The 20803-nt window shown below is 35.5% G+C and overlaps 2 protein-coding genes across 9 annotated transcripts in view; one reads left to right on the plus strand and one right to left on the minus strand.

Annotated features, from left to right (window-relative positions):
• LRBA (LPS responsive beige-like anchor protein) overlaps positions 1–20803 on the plus strand; it is a 351486-nt gene that overhangs the window by 324137 nt on the left and 6546 nt on the right. For all 7 annotated transcript variants that reach the window (XM_087963037.1, XM_026668758.2, XM_026668760.2 and 4 more), the window contains 4 exons: positions 1310–1372; positions 5615–5770; positions 11836–12003; positions 19724–19825. In XM_087963037.1, coding sequence (XP_087819163.1) covers positions 1310–1372; positions 5615–5770; positions 11836–12003; positions 19724–19825 — 489 coding nt within the window. The remainder of the gene's footprint in view (positions 1–1309; positions 1373–5614; positions 5771–11835; positions 12004–19723; positions 19826–20803) is intronic.
• Positions 15085–20803, minus strand: part of DCLK2 (doublecortin like kinase 2) — a 78629-nt gene continuing 72910 nt past the window's right edge. For both annotated transcript variants that reach the window (XM_087963041.1, XM_087963044.1), the window contains one exon: positions 15085–15309. In XM_087963041.1, coding sequence (XP_087819167.1) covers positions 15208–15309 — 102 coding nt within the window. In that variant the 3' untranslated portion in view covers positions 15085–15207. The remainder of the gene's footprint in view (positions 15310–20803) is intronic.

The following is a 20803-nucleotide window of genomic DNA, read 5'->3' on the forward strand; positions in this document are numbered from 1 at the left end:
AGAGGATAATGTCTGTTTGTCAGTTGGCAAGATATTGGAGAAAAACAGCTTATCTTTTGTGGTTGCTTTTACATTTGAACCAAATAGTACTGGTAAATAGTAAATGCATCCTATATTTCTGTTCTCAATTATTCCCATTTTCCTATTAACCCTTTTGTGCTTCACGAAAGCATTCCTCCTATAAAATTCTTTGTCCCCATCTTTTCGTTGCTGCTTTTGACTTTTGAAATTCATCAAATTTCTATGAAAAAAACCCAGTGTCCACTATTTTATTACTACCAGCTATTTAATGTCCTTCCTGGTCTCTTAGCTTTTTTATTCTTGTTTCAAATATTGCTTATTATTTTACTGTATAATCCCTATTGCCATTTTTTTTAAAAAAGAAAAATACAGAAATAATCATATTTCACTTGACACAAGTAAGTAAAATTATATACATTTCATTCTGTTGATTTAACAGTATTTAACTGCTGAGTACAGTAGAACATCTATCCTCACAGAGAAAAAACTTATATTGCTTATTATCATTTTACTGAATCATAGACTTCTGAATTCCACATGAATTAGGTAATCATTCCAATGAAGCTAGTTTCATGATCAGCATATGCTTTGCAATTTGCCTGTGAAAAGGTTGGGCATATGATTTTTCTTATACTAGTTTCCATTATTGCAAAGTTTCATTGGTATTTTGAGAAAAATGTTCTGGGAATAATTATTTTGCATTTTAGCTTTTTTTTAAAAAAGAATGTTTTGAATACAAAAATTGTTTATACATTTATATTAAGCAAAACTAAGTTACAAATGAGAATTTCCTCTGTTTACGCCACTTTTAAATGATGATGTACCCCTTTGTATTATATGATCGAAAAATCTTTTTTTTATATAAAACAATTATTTTTAATAAATACTAAATTTGTGTTATTCTTTTCAAAGGGTGTTATTTTTGTTCCCTTAAAGGAAAGAGATGAGATCCACGATAGTTAGCAAGTGGCTGTCACATTTTGTTTTCAGCATTCTTTACCATTTGTTTTCTTTTTTTGCAATATGAGAAGCTGCTGGTTAACCATCTGCTATAGTTTATGGCCCAAATCTCTGGTGATGGCATACACTGAGAACAGAAATAAGATGAAATAAATGTATAAACAAACCTTTAAAAAAACTTGAAATTTTGGCTGGTAGAATTTAATAAATGGAAGAAAATCAAATTCTTAAAAAGACAGTATCACATAATTCTTTATTTATATGATTTTTTGTGTGATTTTAGTACCTAAAATAGCACTATTTCTAAGCCTTTTTTTCGTTCTTTTAGTTCATCAAGGTGCTGTACAAGACCAGCCATACCAGCTGCCAGTGGAAATCGATCCTCTCATAGGTCTGTCACTTCCTTCTCTCTTTGCGATTCATTAAGCTCTGTATGGTGGCCCTGAAGTGTAGATTACGGTTGTTTTTCACTTGCTGGTTGCTGGGAATGGAATTTTCCTGATAAACCATTTGCATGCAAATTGGAATGCAATGAGCTGTGGCTATGCTGGTATTTCATCAACTCCCCTTCATTGGTTTGCCTAATTTGAACAGGCCTAGGACGTGTGTCAATGAAAATTAATATGGATGCCGTAATAATGTGTGATTGAGAATGCGTATGAAGTACTGTCAGGATAATATTGGGCCTTTTCATCACTCAGACTTGTTGATGAGCAGAGCAAGGCATGTGATGATGAATTGGTGCACTAGTAATGTGATGGAGCTTTTTGCTGAGAAAATTTTCATAATAACAGTAGGGTTCTTAGCGGCGCTGTGTTGTGAAAAATAAAACTCTGGTGCCAGAATTTTATAATTACAGGAGATCAATCCTTTTTTCCACAGGCCTGCTGTTCAGGCTGATGGAATTAATGTGTAATTGCAAAGCAGTTCCAGAGTTGAAATAAATGGCTCAGTCATTTGAGGTTAGGATATTAGTACTTTTTTTTTTTTTTTTTTTACTAAAGTATGGTTGACTTTAGGATCAGAAGCAGAGAAGCAGAAGATGGTTTCTCAGCTAGATTAAATCTTGTAATACATTTGATTCGCAAATATTGTATTATAGTGCTGTTGCTTAAATCACAAAGAAAAAAATGCTCTAGGTGATTTGTGAACCTTTATTTTTAAGGCATCGGTAAATTTCATATAATATATTCTGTAATGTATTTATCACAACCCTGGGAAAGCATCAGTAGATATTTATCAGATGAACTGATAAACATTTTATATTCAATGTTTAAAGCATAGGACTGTTATTCTATTCAGCCCTTCTCATGGAAGTCTGCAAGATTTATTCTTGCAGTGAGCAAAATACAGGATGAAATTTTAGTTTGGAAATGTAATACAATAACATACCTATGCCTTTTTCTTTTATGTTTATTTCACATTAATATTTAGCATGCAACTGATAGATTGGATCCTAAGATTATCTCCCTTTGATAGAGGGAGGGAATCATGGAATGCAAAGTTAGTGTTATTCATATTAGTACCTATTGAATAAATAGCACTTAAATCTGTAGATAAATGTGCTAAATCTAGGTGCAGTCTGAAAAAGACATTACCCTAAACATGTAAAGAACTGTTGCATGTGTATCTATTGATAACATTAAAGTAATAGCTAGAAATTATATCTGGAGTTAACACTTAAGCAGCTTGTTTTAGGATGTTTATTAATATTGTAAATTACTGCAAATGATCTGCAATATATTTTGAAATACAGGCAGTCCGCAACTTATGACTGGCCACTTAGTGACTGTTCGAAGTAATGTAAACCCCCACCTTAAACATACTTATGACCCAGTTCTGAAGTTCTGATGGCCAGTGCCCCTAGTGGTCATGTGATCACATTTCAGGCAGTCAGGAACTAGCCCACATTGACAATTGCTTGCTGTGTCCGACAGTCACATAACAATTTATGATGCTTTTGCTGAAAATGCCTAGGTTCACATGACAAATGAAATATAGATGAAATCTCATCTGAAGTTATCCTTGAAATCAGAGATCTCCAAACTTGGCAACTTTAAAACTTGTGGACTTCAACTCAGCTATGCTGGCTGAGGAATTCTGGGAGTTGAAATCCACAAGTCTTCAAGTTGCCAAGTTTGGGGACCCCTGTTTTAAATCACTACTATAACCAATTTCCATACTATATTTATTATATTTATCTATACCGTGTTTAATATATCTTACGATTATTTTATATATATATATATATGTTTTCTTAATTTTTTGCTACAACTTTAAAAGCACAACTACAGTGACGTGGGAAAATACCCGAACAAAGCCGAATGCCATACATACATACATACATACATATATACAATATTATTATATATATATGTTGCTGCAGTACATAGACCACAAGTTTCCCTGTTCAAATAAAGTTCCTAGTGATCTACAATCTGTATAATGAATCATTAAGGGTTAAATCATTAAGGGTTATATAATAGGTAGTCCTCAAGGTATAACCGTAATCCCTTAGGGTCATAAATAAAAATGGTCACAAAATGAATTGGACTCATTTTTATGTCATTTTTAATCACAATTGTTAAGCAAATTGATCAACTTATTAAGTGAAAGAGAAAATCAGGCTTGCTGTTTTCTTTTGGTCGTTAAATGGTCTCCACAAGCGGAAGCAGTATGCTCCATCCCATATTTGGGTAGACCAGGTTGCCCTGATAGACTGGTCTCAAGGAAAAAACACTTGATCTTCACAATTGTTAAGTGAACCAGTGGCTGAAACTAATAAGAAACCATTTCCACAGAAAAAGAGAAAATTGGAAGAGGGGAAAATGGCTTTTGCTCTAGTGGTAAGTTATTGTAAAGCACTAGAACATTCACTGCCGGAATTGAAAACAGTGCATGGAAGCTGCCTTTTAATTTAAAAACAAAGGCAGGTGATCTTAAAGCACATGCAAACTAACACAGTAAGTGGAATGCACAGTAACTTGCTGCAAGCAAACTCAAAACTCTTGCAAACAAACACAGTAGAGTAGAGTACAAAGGAACTTTACAGTACTGAATCTGATTTCTGTAGACATTTACTGTATTAGTATTTCTGCAAACAATCCCAAGGCAAATACATACAAGTACAATCATGAAAAAAAACCTTTATCTTTGAAAAGTTCTAACAGACCAGTACAGCAATTTGTAAAACCCTTATATCCTTTAAAATATACAAGCATTCCTTTAGCTAATGTTCGAAGTTACGTGATAAGCGCCCCTTAGCATTTATGAACAAGTCCTGAAATTACGAATGTTTCAGCACCACGCCAGTTGTTCACCCTTACAAACGACTGTGGAGGCTATGTAACATTTGTCCTGCCTATTCACTCCCCTGCCAGGTCTTCACAGGCACTGTGCCTGTGGAGACTCACTTACCTCAGTCGCTGTTTCTTTGCCTACTATGTTGCTTCAGGCTTTCAGTGCATTTGTAGAGAACAGAGGATTGTGTGAGATAACAGCGTGAGATCTTGTATGAATTATCTCATGTTATCTTGCACCTTAGGCCTCTATTCTCTGTGAATTGAGGTCTGGATATTTGAAAATGGAGGGAAGGCCTTGGTCCTTCAGGTCTTTCCTCTGTTTGCCATTTCCTTGCCAAAGCCTGCAGGGATATTACATCCCTGTAGGCTTTGGCAATCCTTTGCAAAAAGCCTTTGTTGGCACCAGCAAAGCTTGGGAGGGACAGAAGCCTCCCTCCAAAGCTATGTTCCTACTGGCAAAGGCTTTTTGCAAATGGCTGCCAAAGCCTACAGAAACGCTATCCTCAAGTGCTTTGGTGGCAAAAAAGGAGGCCTGGAGGTACATCTGCGGGCCTTCATGCCTCCTCTTTTATAGCCAAAGCCTTTCTCAAGCAGTTCAGTGGTGGAAAAGGGGATTCAGAAGGGCAAACGTGGTCCTCCACACCTCCTGTTTCATTGCTGCCACCTTCCTCAGGCAGTTTGGTGGTGAGAAAGGACGCCCAGAATGGCGCACACAGCAGAGAAGTACAGGCAAAGAAACAGGATGGAGAGGAGACAGTGACCCAGGGCAGGGAGAATGAGGTATCTGTGGGTCAGGGGAGGCCTTGGGTGGTCTGAAGCAGGTGGTCTGAAGCAGGTGGCTTTCCCCAGCCCGAGATATCTCATGTGCACTTAATGAGCCACCCATTCCATTAGTGAGTGCATGGGCAAAAGGAGTGATCACGTTCAAGGTACAAGATTTTGTACGTACATTTTGGTGGTGCATTTACAACTTCAAATGGCCTTAAAACAGACATTCATACCTTGAGGACTACCTATACTTTGTCAAGTTGTATTAATGTATATTTACTAAAATTATTGTCTCTCTAATTTGTTTGGCAAGCTGAACTTGCACTAAAGATGAATTTTATCATATCACTAATTTTGAGAGAGATAGTCAGAGCCTTATAAGATTTATTTCTTGAAATAATCTGAGCACCCTGTATTAAAATTGGACAAAAAGAAATGGAGATAAGGTTCCCAAGAATCAGATTCTTATTGATTTAAGATTGTTTGACAAGAGATTAAAACATATTTTGCAATGGGAGTAAACTATTATTTATCTCTCGTCTTTTCATTTTCTCCTTTTTTAGCTAGCAATACAGGTATGCATAGAAGGCAAATCACAGATCTTCTGGACCAAAGTATTCAAGTCCATTCCCAGTGCTTTGTTATTACTTCAGATAATCGCTATATCCTGGTCTGTGGATTTTGGGATAAAAGTTTTCGGGTGTATTCTACTGATACAGGTGAGTTAATGTAATACATTAATCTTTTTCTGAAACTGTTTAATTAAACTGTTAAAACTTTGTTTTTGCACAATTTTTACAAAGCAGCAAAACCGACTGCCGTTAGTCGACTTAAATTGGTTACTTAGCAGCCATTCAAAGTTCTGAGGATCTCACAAAAGATACTTATTAGCCGGTTCCAACATTCCTATAGCTGGTCCCCACTGCGGTCATGTGATTGTCACTCGGTAACCAGCCCACCTATACAGCCATTTGCAGTGTCCTGTACTTACATGACTGCGATTTTTGCTGAAACCAGTATTTACTTCTGTTCCCAGCAAAAGTCACCATACAAGTCATAAAATGTGGTCAGTAATACTATGAGCTGATTTACAACCATCACAACTTACAGCTATAATTGCTAGACTCAATTGCATTTGAGGACTAGCTATATTACCGTATTTTTCATTCCATAAGATACCCCTCCCCCAAAGTGGGTGAAAATGCTAGTCCTTTGGTGAATAGTAGCTGGGCCACAGTGGCGGGTCCTTTTATGGTGTTGAACCCTGCCTCTTCTATCTCTGTCATTGGCCACCTCTTCTATCTCTTTTCTGCAGTGCAGGAGTCAATAGGCAGAGCTGGCACATGAGAGGACACTATCTGTGGTCCTCTCAGGCTCCGCCTGATTTTTTTGTTTTGTTTTCCTCTAAACCTAGGTGCGTCTTATGTTCAGGTATGCTAATGCTTCTGGGCTAAATTCAAGGAAAGGTCTATAGAGAGAAGGTGATAATCCATATCTTGTAATTATCAGTATTTAGACTGTCCCTCTCCATGAATGGGTATAGTTAGTGTACCATACTATAAAAATGGCTTATTGAATAAATAAATACAATTCCTGCATTCTGGAGCAAGTAACTGTTCGATCTTCACAAAATGTATACTGATGGTTGTTGTCCATATCAACCATTGTGGAATCCCAACAATATCCCAATAATAAGTTTAGGCTGGCCTTTTACCTTTCTCAGTTACAGATCCATCCCTATATTTTCCATCTGCTTGATATATTGGGTATCTTCATTTAAGTCCCACATTCTTTTTTCTTATTGCTGCAGTTATTTGGTCTTCTTAATATTTGTATCTGGCTTCCGCTTTTCTTCTTTAGAACAAGACTATTAAGTTGCAATGTATGACTACTTGATTCATTACATCACTGGTACGCTATATTTACCCACCTTGGTTAGGCTGATAGTAGAGAATATAGCTGTGGTATAGTTTTTCAGATTATGGATAAGATACACACACACACACACACACACACACACACACACACACACACACACGAGTTTTCATAGATTAAAAACAACCCTTCGGTCCTCAATACCAAAAAGACCAAGGAGCTTATAGTGGATTATAGAAGGAACAGATTAGATATCCAGCCCTTGTTTATCAATGGAGACCGAGTGGAGCAAGTGGCCAGTTTTAAGTTTCTGGGTGTTACCCTAAAAGAGGACCTGATCTGGGGTGCCCACACTGCAGCACTGGTCAAAAGGGCCCAGCAGAGATTATACTACCTGAGACTTCTCAGAAAACAACAACTGAATGAAAAACTGCTGGTGACCATCAATCGCTGCACCATAGAGAGCATTTACTGCACCTCTGTATGGTTTGCCAATTGCACAGTGGCAGATAGGACAGCACTCCAGAGGATTAACATCATTACCCAGAGGATCATTGGTTGCCCTCTCCCCTCTTTGGAAGAGCTTTATAGCTCCCGCTGCCTTAAGAAAGTTCAAAACATTCTTAAAAGTCCATCTCATCATGGGCACTCTTTTTTTTGAACTATTACCATCTGGCAGATGGTACAGGATAATAAAAACAAGGACAAATAGGCTGAAAAACAGCTTCTATCCCAGGGCAGTAGCTCTTTTGAATTCTGCTGTATAGTACAGTGTTGGTGTGGTGTTTTGGTTCAATGTGTGGAGGGTGAAGGATGTGTTTGTGGTTATTTTCATGGTCATGATGTGCACTGAAGATGGTGTTTGAGTTCTTTGTACAAGGTGCAATGTCAATAAACTAAACTAAACTAAAAGTAAACTAAAAATAAACCCAAATTTTGAGTTAGAGATGAGATAGAAAAAAGTAATAAAAATGTAAAAAATATAAAAAAGATGCTGATGTTCATAAGAAGGAAAAAGAAAAAATACAATAAAAATTATTTACTACTAACAGAAGTAATAAATTCATTTATATTTTTGCTCCCTATTTCTAAAGTTATATCAAAGTTTTCTTCTTTCCATAATCATCCCTTTCTAGTCTTCTAATCATGAAATCTATAAAGCATCCATTCATTTTTGTTTCTTTTTTCAGCAAATGAGTCCATAAGTTTTCTTTTTCCCACAAAATTCTTTAAGGAATGATTTCTAAAATATGTGACATGTCTTTTCACATCATACCTTCATCATATTATTGTGGTGTATTGATCCTGTCAGTACTAGCAATGGCTTTGACTTCTGAGCTTTTAGCCAATGGATATCTTTTGAAACTGAAGGCCTTTTTCAGTGACTTTATTATACATGAAACTTGAAACATAATACAGCTGTAGTTCCATACTGGTGCTTTTATGCTTACCGTGATTCAGACCTGTTCTGGGAATTTAAACAGTTCAAATTACTATGGCTAGTAGCATCTAGAAACAAACAAATGTGTTCCATCTGTTCACTGTTTAACATGTAGTTCTGGAGCTGGTTTTTTGGCAACTACATCCTTCCTTTTTTCAATCCATCTGGCTAGAGTAGAAATCACTTTAATTCATTCACCTGCATCCATGGCCTACTTGGAATTCAAAGCTGAATTTGTTCTGTTGCTTATAATTTTTCACCTTCTTGTTTATTTTATTTATTTAGAAGACATACAGCCACACATCTCACCACATGAGTCTGGGTAGCCAGTAGCCATTTAAAACCAGCAGTAATACAGTACAAATAAATAAAATATTCATTTATTTATTGTGTAAATGAAACAATGGAAGTCTTTAAGGCCAACAGAATTAGATCTGCCTGATTCTTGAAGGAAATGTTGTTCCATATAGCAGGCACTACAACATAGAAGACATATTTCCTGGGCTTCATTGAGTGATACAACCAGAGCATACCACTAAGCACTGCTGCAGATAGCTTGCCTCAGCATCTACCACTGTGGCTCATGAAAACTGTTGCCTCCTTGTTTAAACAAACGGTATAGTTGAGAAATAAACTTCTGTACAATGTCATTTAAATGAATTGAATTTAAGGGCCAGTGCTTCTTAAAAGGTAGTCCTTGATATAAGACTGATAGTTTAATGATAGTTCAAAGTTATGAGCGCCTTGGAAAGGGTGCTTTTGGCTGTGTAATATGTTGTACCATTAACCACTTCTCCGTCGGTCATTTGGCCACATTATGGCTGCTTGGCACCAGTTTCCATTTGCAACTAGTTGTAGAGTCCCATGATAATATGACTCTGATTTGCAATGTTTTTTCCCCATTTTTCCAGCAAAAAAGCCTATTCACAAAAAAGTATTTAACAACTATGTGATTCACTTAACAACCATCATAAAAATGGCAGAAAGATCAGATCCAATCACTTGGGATCTTGACTTACAACTGCAAAGACTTACAACAGAAATTCCAATCCGAAGTGTGGCCTTTGAACAGTTGAGAGTCAGTCACAAGAAATGTTAATGATATATAGAAGAAGAAAGAACAAAGAGATTTACTAGAAAGTAGAACAGTAGGTTATGAGGTGCATGTGCTCCTCTCAGATTTTGTTTTTCAACCTCTGAAATACTCCCAAAATCATTTCTTTAATTTGGGGGAAAATAGAAGGTAAAATGACTGTAGTCTTTTATAGGAGTCTTGGAGTCTTAGTCGTTGATCACTTAAATATGAACCAGCAATTTGCAGCCACAGCCAAAAAAGCTAATACAACCCTGGGTTGTATAAACAGAGGCTTTATAAAACCCTAGTAAGACCAAACCTGGAATACTGCAACCTATTTTGGTCTCCATACTACAAAAAAGATGTTGAAACTTTTGAAAATGTTCAGAAAAGAGCAACTAAGATGATCAAAGGCCTGGCGATGAAAACAAATGAAGAACGGCTGTAGGATTTGGGTTTGGCTAGTCTAAAGAAAAGAAGAATTAGGGGTGGCATAATAGCAGCATTCCAGAACTTGAGGGGCTGCCACAAAGAAGAGGGGGTCAAATTATTCTCCAAAGCACCAGAGGCAAAATTGGAATTAAGAGAAACTTCCTAAGTGAGGACAATTAACCAGTGGAACAGCTTGTCTCAGAAATCATGCGCACTCCATCACTAGAGAGTCTAGACCAGGGGTGTTAAACTCGCATCGTTGTCACAAGATGTATTATGACATTTTTTCCTTTACTAAACCAGGGTGGGCGTGGCCAGTGCATGATGCATCTGGCCTACAGGCCATGAGTTTGACACCCTAGACAGTCACTTAAATAATATAGGTTCTCCTGCTTGAGCAGGCAGCTGGACTAGAAGATCTACAAGGTCCCTTCCAGCTCATTCATTCTAATTTCATAGTACCAATTTTATCACTAAAGCACTTGACAGTCCATATTTTCCAATTTGGGGAATCCTTGCTAGAAAGTAAATCACTGGATTTCAGTTTCTTTTGCAAACAAAGATAAGAAAAGATACTATTTAATAAAATGTATATTTCATCCCGTGGAAAAAAATCAACAACCTATGGAATTTTAATTTAATTCAACTTTTTCAAAAAGTAAAGACAAAATTCAGCTTTGTCTTCATATTTAAAATGTATAATAGAATACTTACGGAAAGAAACCACTAATATATAATGGAAAAGCAAAGGGATTTTTTCATTATATTTGTTTTGAGTATTCAAAGAGTATTTATCTGAAAGGTTATCATTAATTTTCTGTCCTGTTCCTGAGTTGTGAAAGGAAGGAAGAATTACAGGATAAGATTATAAGTATAGTCTACAGCAAGTTGTCATAAACATTTCAATTATATTTTAGCATTTATGTAAATTAATCTTATTATTCAGATTTCAGGTGAGAGCATTATACCTTGAATGTAAATTATGTATTCTGAGAACAACTAGCATAGCAGAATTGCAATCAACTCTCTGATAATGGTGCTTATTATTTTCAGATAGGTTTTTAAAGTCAATACGGCAAAAACTGCTTTAAAAAAGGTATTGCAACTGCCAAGATATTAATGAAATCTGACTCCAGTATAAGTCATTTTCTTATATTTTCTAACAAATATAAAATCAATACTTTTCAAAACAAACTTCAGAAATATTTGTTTCTTTGACTGACTGATTTCAGATATTAACTTTCTCTGCAGCTTTCTCTATTTGTCCACACTTCACTGAATAAACATAGCATATTAATTATGCATTAAAAATAAAATTAAAAAAGGAGGTCAGGTATTTCAGATACCATGAACTGAATGGCTGAATACATATGAATACCTGTTAGGATACCATCAGAACATCATGCAATATCTTACCTCTGTCCCAGCAATAATTATTATCAGCTTCTTTATAGGACTGCCATAAACCATGCTCCCTTCATCGTGAATAATATATGAATGGAGTTTGAATGGAAAAGGTACTTTGTAAATATAATCATTTCTTATTTGAATGACAGAAGAATGAAATAATAAAAGAAATACATAGTTGTCATTACCTTTACTTGCAATGTATTTAAGATTTTGTTTTCAGGAGTAGAAATCTGGCAAATAATTTGTGAAGTCCTTTTTTCTAATAATTGATTGTCCTATGCAGTGTTTGACAATGCTAAACAAATATCAAGGCATATAACAGTTATGAGTTGGCTAAATAAACTAAATTGTGGAAAGATTCTTTTCTCAGAAGATAGTTGGACAGACATTGCTTTGGCTTCTAGAACAACCAGGACCTTTTAATTTTATTCTTTCCAACTCAAGAAAACATTGGGAATTAATTATGTAGTGAGGTCAGGACTCAATCCATCCATCAATAGGAATCCTACAATATGTCTTACTATGAATGAAAATATGTTTGTATATTTCAGGCAAACTAATGCAAGTTGTGTTTGGACACTGGGATGTTGTTACCTGCCTTGGCCGCTCTGAATCTTATATTGGAGGAAACTGTTATATTCTATCAGGATCTCGTGATGCCACTCTGCTGCTATGGTACTGGAATGGTAAAACCAATAGCATTGGTGATAACACAAATGGTAAGGAGATCTTTATTCTGATTTTTATCTATGGCAAATCCAGCATCAAATACTCTTAAAGTTTAGGAATTGGTAGACAAGGACAACATTTGGAGTCTAATATATGAGAAACATTCTCCAAGATAACAGGCACCATATTCTTATTCATTAGATGTAATTACTGCAACATTATTTCCACAGCAGTACACATTTTAATCTGTGATTGCAATGCAACCTCCCCCTCCTCTAAATAATGGCAACATTTGTAGAATCATAAAAACCATTGCATGCATGGATCCAGGCATCCGTCATCAGATGCTTGGAATAATATTCTAATATTTGGGTAAATTCATTTGGTTCTCTGCATCCTTCAGATTGCTATTATGAACAGAGAAATAAAAAAGTAAATTGGTTCAAATTTAATTGTAATCTTTTTCAGTAAAATAATATGTGCATTGATGTATGTCTATGTATGAGAAATATAAGAAGACTAAGTTCTTGTTAAGATTTAAAGTTGTTAATGTGATATTGAACTATATACTGAAACCTTAATAAGTTATGAAGAAGTTTTGTGGACTTATTATATTTGGAATGAAACTAAAACAATTGTTTGGGTGGTTAAAAATGAAGAAATGTGTTTACTCTCTGACTTTAATCAGACAAAATGGAAAGATCAATCAATACAATTATAGTAACTCACTATCAGTAATGATATCTAACCACTTTACATTGCTGTTATAAACTGACTTGCTCTTACATATCAATTGCAATAACAAGTTTTTGTTTGGTTTTCTTTCATACTTGTTTGAATTTTGGCTTTTTTTGTTCTGTCTTTTTTTTTATACATTATAGTAATAAAACAAAAAAGGTAAGTTGATTTGAAAATATGACCATGTAATAATATTGTACAAACAATGACATGACAAAGTATCAGCAATGGTGCATTGGAATATCTGCAAGAAATTCCATTTGCTAGCAAGCAAAAACTGGTAGGACTACAAAAAAAGACAAAGTAATATAAAATGAAGAAGCTAAAGTGCTCTGGGACTTTAGAATTAAAACAGACAAGCACCTGCTACACAACACCCCAGACTTAACAATTGTTGATAAGAAAGACAGAAAAATCTGGATAGTAGACATTGTGGCAAAAGAAAGTAAAGATAGTAATAATACTAATAGATGCCTTGGATGAAAGTCCAAAACATCTGCAACATCACTTGAACATTGATATTGACAAAATACTCTCATCAGTCAACTGTAAAATGCAGTTACATCCTCCAGCAGTGATACCTTTAATATTATTAAACAACAACATCTATCTATTCCAGATCCTTGGGAAGGACTCAGTAGTGAACAGAAATACCCAATTCAGTCTAAACATCTGGCTGACCATGTGACCAACCATAATAATTATGCATTCCACTCTCCAGCTCAGACATATTTTTAATGGGTATATTTATCATATTTTATCCCAACTGCAACAACGCTGTTGATTACAGAATATGATTGCCTAGGTCAGTTAGTTTCATTGTATGGAGAAATGGTTTGAATCTAGATTTCCCAAATCTAGGTGAACACTTCAAGACCACCTTACATTCCTATTCAAAAAAGATGTTTTTCCTAGTTCAAGAAAAGACACTTGATTTTTATCATGTGCTCCCTTGAGGAGCCCATTGCAATTAGCTTCCAGAGTAACAAACACAGAAAGTAATTTCCTACATTTTCCTTTTCAATAAATCCTTACATATTTTTGTAACCTGTTTGATAGGCAATATTCTGTAATATCCGGGAGTAAACAAAAAGAATCTAAACAATGTTTTATAATCTTAAAAAAAGTTTGAGTTGTTATACTAAACAACATTGAAATTTATTCTTCTAAATCCAGGTTTGAAGGCATTTGCAACAAAGTAAAATAATTTATACTTCTAGACAAGAAAATTATGTTTCATTTTGTCAGGAAATCAAATTACTCTGTTCATTTGATAAAGTTAAAGTATTAATTAATCTGCATGTAAGTTTAGAAATGTATATAGAGTACCAGTCATATTCCATTTATGAGCTCTTGAAATGCAAACTAGTTGTTTTATTAACCACGATGAATTTTATTTAAAAAAATATTTTATTGAAAATAATTAGTTTTATCATTGGTTCACAGCAGTCTTTAACCAGAATCTAGTCCTGTTTTTAAAGACATTTTACTAACCATAACCAAGCATCTTAGAGTGACATCTGCTGGCATATGTTTGAACCTCTGAAATGCAATCCTTGGCATACTCTGTCACCATTCCTCCTTTGTGTATGTTAAACTTTATCGTCACTTCTTTAATGTGTAAAGCATTTCCAATATATTTCTGCCACTACCCTGCACTGCCAAAAATATGCCTGGAAAGGATTTGGTGGAGGTAATCTTGTGGTCCATGTAGATCTACAAAAATATGATAGGAGTAGATTAAGACTACCAAATCAGTGTTGTGATATGAAGGCTTTAGATCGGGGCTGTCAAACTCCCAGCCTGTGGTCCAGATGTGTCATGTGCTGGCCACACCCACACCCGGTTTAGTGAAGGGGAAAAATCCAGATATATCACATGATACCACTGTGACAACGTGGTTTGACACCCCTGCTTTAGATGTAGGAGTCTCCTATGGATTTTACTCTACTAGTCATTGCTGACTATAGTGGGCAATGCTTATCTCTCTTTCAAGGCCATCCATTTCTGCAGTTATGTGGCCAGTGTGATGTCAGAGTGCTATTGCCTTCCCACCAATATGGTACCTATTTATTTATTCACATTTGCATGCTTTCAAACTGCGAGGTTGGTAGGAGCTGGGGCAAGGATGGGAGCTCACCCCATCGCGTGGTGTTCTTGTCTCAAACCTGGGCTGACAGCTTTTCAGCCAAAAAGCCCAGTGTCTTAACAGCTGAGCCACCTCACTGCCTTTAGATGTACAGCATAATACATTTTCCTGATATTTTTTACATAACACATAGCATGGAATACATAACACAATTGTTGTCATAACAGAGTTGTTCAATCATCTTGAATGCTCGTAATATACTGTATATGGCTTAGTTTCCACACAAAAATATTTTTCTCTGGTATCTTGTAAAATCCGTATGAAATAAAATGGGTAACAGCATAAGAGCCAAACTTCTATTGTATTAATTCAGAATCAATTTGAAAAGAAGGGTTTTTGCCTTCTTTGATTTTTTTGGCTTTTATGTTTATTCTCCAGTCATATGAAATATTGGGCAGAAATTATGTAAAAGGTCTTGGGATTCCATATGTCTGTTCACCGATCTGTTTGTCTTCAGCACAATTGTTCCCTGGAAACAGAATACAATGAAATCAAATTTAGTTCTGGTAGGTTAAGACAAAAGATTGGTTTCAGAAACAAGCTGGAACCAGCTAGGGGCTGTGTAGATATCAAACTGAGAAAGCATCCCTTGATGCCTCCTATGGGAGAGGCAATGCCAATATCTTCATTCAATTCCCCTTCCCTTGTCTGTTCACGTGATCCAGACTCTGTTCTCCAGTGCCCATCAATGTCCCAACAGAATGAAGCACAAAAACAAGCAAAAACACTTAGAGCTAACACATATACATTCCTCTGATTTTTACAGTCACACGGAAGAAAGTGCAGGTGCTTCTTCCAATGAGATTGGTAAGGGGGCTGTGAAGAGTTTGAACTTTGAAACACCATGCTTACAGGGTCTCCCTGCCTTGATTGTACCTGTGATTCTTTTTTGCCTACTAGATGTTCCACACTTAAGTGAGAATCTCAGTTCACACTATGGTCATCTCCTGCAATAGGTGCTAAATATTCCTCCCTCCCCTCCCATTGTGCTCACAAATATGTGTACTGAACATTAGCTTCATAAAGTGCTAGAATAGTAGTTGTGTTTCAGATTAGATGTAGAACAGTTTTTCAGTACTTCTGTGTTTAAGCCCAGCTATAATTGAAACGAAATACAACAAATTCTGTAGAATGACCAAAATGCTTTCATGCTTCATGTAATTCAAATTTTTGTGCTCCAGTTTTTGTTGATTTATAACCAATGGTATTTTTTATTTTTACAAAGTGATATTCATATACTGAATATATATAATGTGTACTATATGTATGGCATTGAGTTATAGACTTTTTATATTATAGTTATTTATGTTATTAATCTGTTCATTCAGCCTAGAATACTTTTATGAAATTACTGGGTTAGAATAATAGGATAGAATTACAAGTGATATAATACTGTAAATTCCTGGTAACAATCTGACATGTTGTTGTGTGCATGACTGCAACAATTTCACCATGTATAGTTTATTCCTGATTGAAGAATTATGTTCAGATTTAAATACTTAATAACTTTGCTTTACTCTGACAATCACTTTTGGTCTTTATCTGATGCACTGAAGTTTTGTTAATTTATTGTTTTTTAAGATAAGTATACTAATGCAGCAGAAAGATGGCAGTGTAACAATTATACTTTGGCAGTATAATTCATATTAAATATTAGAATGCCATACTTTGTATTTGCAAAACTACTGAGAGGTTTTTGTTTAGCTCTCAGCTGCTTGCATAATTCATTTATTTATTTATTTTATACATTTATATGGATGCCCAACTCAACATTGGGTTGTGGATGGCTAACAATATTTTTAAAAGATAAAAGCAATATGTAAAAATAATAAAATATACAGCAGCCAGGAAAAAGAACATCAAAATGTCAATAACATAGCTACAAGATAGATTTCATCCTGCACCTGGTCCCCAGGCAAAGCAAAGCCAAATCTTCAAAAGTTTATGTATGCACATGGAGGGGTGGAGGCCAATGAAACCTCCAGAAGAATGATATTCAAGAGAGCTTGTGCCATGGCAGATAGTTATTTAACTATAAATACTACATAGCCTAATTTTATTCATTTTAGGAAAGGTTGTGTTTGAAAATAATTGATTACTTTGTAAAACAAAGATAGAATGGAAGGCAATTCCTATTGGAATTTGTTGAAACAAATGTTGCAATATACAATATATAAGTCACTACTATAAGTTCACTCAGTTATCTCTCAAAGAAATGCAGGTGTTTTTTTCAATTTTTCATTACATAATCAGGCCTGGGAGAAAGAAATAAAAATAGAAATTTCTTCATAACAATGCAAATATTAACACTTTCTTGTGAGTATTTTTAGAACTGAAAAAGAATTAGATTGCATGAATCATGCAGTGTTCCTGTTACATTTTGAAATTTGAATTGTATTCTTTAAAACATACTTTCATTTGGGAGAAAAAAAATTAACTCTTCAGGACAAATCAGTTGCTTTGTGTCTGATAATTCTTGACCCAAAATACAGTTTTATATATTTATTAGTTACACCTTATTGGACTAGGAGTGTAAATTTAAATACCAAATATAAGTTTTAAAAGAAATGCTGAACAAGTTTGAAGTAATTTTAAATATTGTGTTCTACAAAGCAGATTTGTGAAACATTTATACAAACAAAAATGTTTAACTTCATTTTGTTAATCTTCCTGTAGATTTTCAGAACAATTAAATTAACATAAATTTAACCCTTCCTTAAAGTAATCATAAACCTGTTTAGGGGACAAAGCCTCACTTCTTTGAAGTCACTAGCCAAGGATTTCAAAGAAGATATAAAGCCACTTTGAAAAGTTTAAAGAAGTTTGAAATGACGTTCCTTGAAACAGCTACAAAATAAAACTTTCCCTTTGCTTTGGTGAAAACCATGACAATCTTATGAAGCAGTAAGAAATCTCTTCTATTCTGCCACCAACTTCTGAATTGAGCCCATTATTTGGAAAAATCAGAAGCACGGAAGACTCTTAAATACTTAACATTATTATCAAAGGAAGCAGGGTGACTTTTCTAAAGACTCATGTTTTATAAGTAGAAGGAAGACCCTTCAATGAAAAAAAAAATACATAAGCTTTTAAATATATCACCTTCAAATCCATGTAACCAGCAAGCATTTCATTAATGAAAAATCATACATAATTCATTTCAATAGTCATGTGAACCTATATTCATTACATAATTTAAAAGACAAACTTATTAAATTGAATACCTCTCAGAACATATTTGTGTATGAAAGACCTTGTTGCCACGTGGATTTTATAATCCCAGAATAATTTATATTTCTTTTAGATTAATATTATATTACATCTCTTTTTATAAACATGCACTTATCAGTCCTTTGTAAGTCTGAGTCATGAGTCTGATATACTTCATACAAGTTATATCTGAAAGTCCTAATTCATGAAAGTTGTACTATTATATTCAAAGCCCACTCTACATGAAAAAAATGCATATATATTATATCCAGTTTTTCAGAAACTGTAGTTTAGTTACTATTGACTAAATGAAGAACTGCAAACCACAATTTAATATAAATGCAAAAAAATTACATTTAAGTGTGCATATTAGGTATTGCACATTTGGGAAATACAAATTAAGGGTTGTGTTAAAATGCAAATCAAATACATTTATTATAAAATTTGTAGAAGTTACTAGAAACTAAAATGACACATTTGCAAATACACCAAATATCAGTGCTAGCACTGAAGCAGTAGAATATTAAAATAAAACCAGTAAAATTAACTGGCATCATTATTCAAGTTTCTATAGAAGTGATTCAGTTTTAAAGCCTTTGAACAGATCATGTAGATTTATGCAAATTAAAAGAAATGCTGATGGGAACAGATCAGTGGATGCAATTTATCCATAAAGTCCCATAAGTAATACCTAATGTTCCCAAAATGCAATGTATGGTTGAATCTGCAGTGCAACTTCTATATTTTAGGATGTTAATTTAATAAATAAAATTCTGAGTTTGACCATTGGGCTATGGTCGCACTCAGTTGAGTTACATCTTGCATTGATAGTTGTTATAATGGAACTCCTTGCACTGTTGTTTGCTTTCTGGTGCCGAAAAGAGTTCTTTGTATATTTCTCCATCTATAGTTTGTCATGGGGAAGAGTTGCTTTGGTGAAAAACTAGTGTTGTGCACTTGTAAGATTATTTTTTTCAGATTTTGAATGTGCTATAAAACAGTGGTCGCCAACCAGTGGGCCGGGGACCACTGGTGGTCCGTGAGAAAATTTTGGTGGTCCACAGAGAAATGTCACCCCCAAAGCAATGCTTCTTTCCGCTTCTTCTGCTTTTGTCTGCACACAAGGAAAGCAGCAAAAGTCTTTCTTTCTCTCCCCCAAACTCCAGCAGAAATGAGTCTTTGGGACCCTGCAAGGCCTCCTGCTCCAAGAGGCTGAGCTGGTGGCAAAGACTCATTTCTGGTGGAGTTTGGGGGAGAGAAAGAAAGACTTCTGCTGCTTTCCTTGCATGAAGCCTAAAGTCTCTCTCTCTCCCCCTGAGAACGGAACTGGAGGCGGTATCCTGCGCTCCCAAATAAAGAATGATTGATTGGTAGGAAAATGGGGTGAGGAATTTTCCTGCAGACTTTTTTGGGGATCTACCCAGGGTTTCTGGTCCGTGGGATTTTAAATTATGAGTTTGGTGGTCCCTGAGATCCAAAAGGTTGGCGACCCCTGCTATAAAATATATTTTTACATGATATCTACTCAGAACCAAATGCACAGAATAATTCCAGTTCAAATATTTCCTTTTTGTTATTTGAGATTGAATTGTACATTTGCTTAATTGTGAAAGTTCTTAAATACATTAATTATAGGTTACTAAGAAAGTTTTGGTTTATTGATCTCCTTACAGGTGAAACAGCTGTTCCTCGGGCAATCTTGACTGGACATGATTATGAGATTACCTGTGCAACAATTTGTGCTGAACTTGGTATAGTGATAAGTGGTTCTAAAGGTACATTTTAAAAAGCTTTTCTTGGAAATATTTATTTCTTTTATAATAATGAATTGTATCATGAAGAGGCTTACACTTTTAGAATATCAGCTTCCTATATCTGTGATTTCATCATGGATGAAAGGACAGGTCTTGGATGGATGCTGAAGGTAGGGTGTCCACTGAGCTTGAGGTGTGGTATCAACCAAGACCTAGGAGTAAGAATGGTGGAGTGGACTTGGTCATACAGGACTCCTGGTGGTGTACAAAATGCTGCCCCAGTGGTGACTGGATGTGAGACTCGTGTTTGTTATCTTCAGAGATCAAATGGGATTGTTGCTTTTGTGCCAAAGAGATTGATGCTGTGTAGCAACCTCCCTGCCAGAGCTGCCAGACACCATGGCTGAGTTGTTGATGGATTTCTCAAAGTTTATGGTTTTGAGAGACTTTAATCTGTCTTCTCTGATCGTTTTCATCCTTAGTTCTGGTGGGATTGCACTACTGCATACAGAAATGTGTGCAATTTGGTGTTCCAGTGCTCAAGTCTCTTGTTCAGAAAGCAAGTGGCAGTTGTGGCCAGGTGGGCCTTTACATAGCTTTGTGTTGTGTGCCAATATTATTTGTCCCATTAAATTGGGCAGAAGGAGCATGGTCCAATTCCATCAGTAAGAGTTTATCATCTAGAACAGGGGTGTCCAACCTTGGCAACTTTAAGACTTGTGGACTTCAACTCCCAGAATTCCTCAGCCAGCAAAGCTGGCTGAGGAATTCTGGGAGTTGAAGTGCACAAGTCTTAAAGTTGCCAAGGTTGGACACCCCTGATCTAGAAGGACCCGAGTCCACAGCCTTTTCCGTAGCTCTGCCTTTCTTCTGGAACATTGTACTGCCTAAGATACAGCTGGCCCTGACTCTGCTCACCTTTCAGAAACTTTGAAGGCATGATTGTTTTCCCAGGCTTGGGAACTGGGAAACTGAGCCCAAGCTATTGGTCTGCAGCAT

This window comes from Notechis scutatus, chromosome 4 (genome assembly GCF_049901735.1).
Source record: "Notechis scutatus isolate UNSWTSFEM ecotype Mainland chromosome 4, rNotScu1.2, whole genome shotgun sequence".
In the NCBI taxonomy this organism is placed as follows: Eukaryota; Metazoa; Chordata; class Lepidosauria; order Squamata; family Elapidae; genus Notechis; species Notechis scutatus.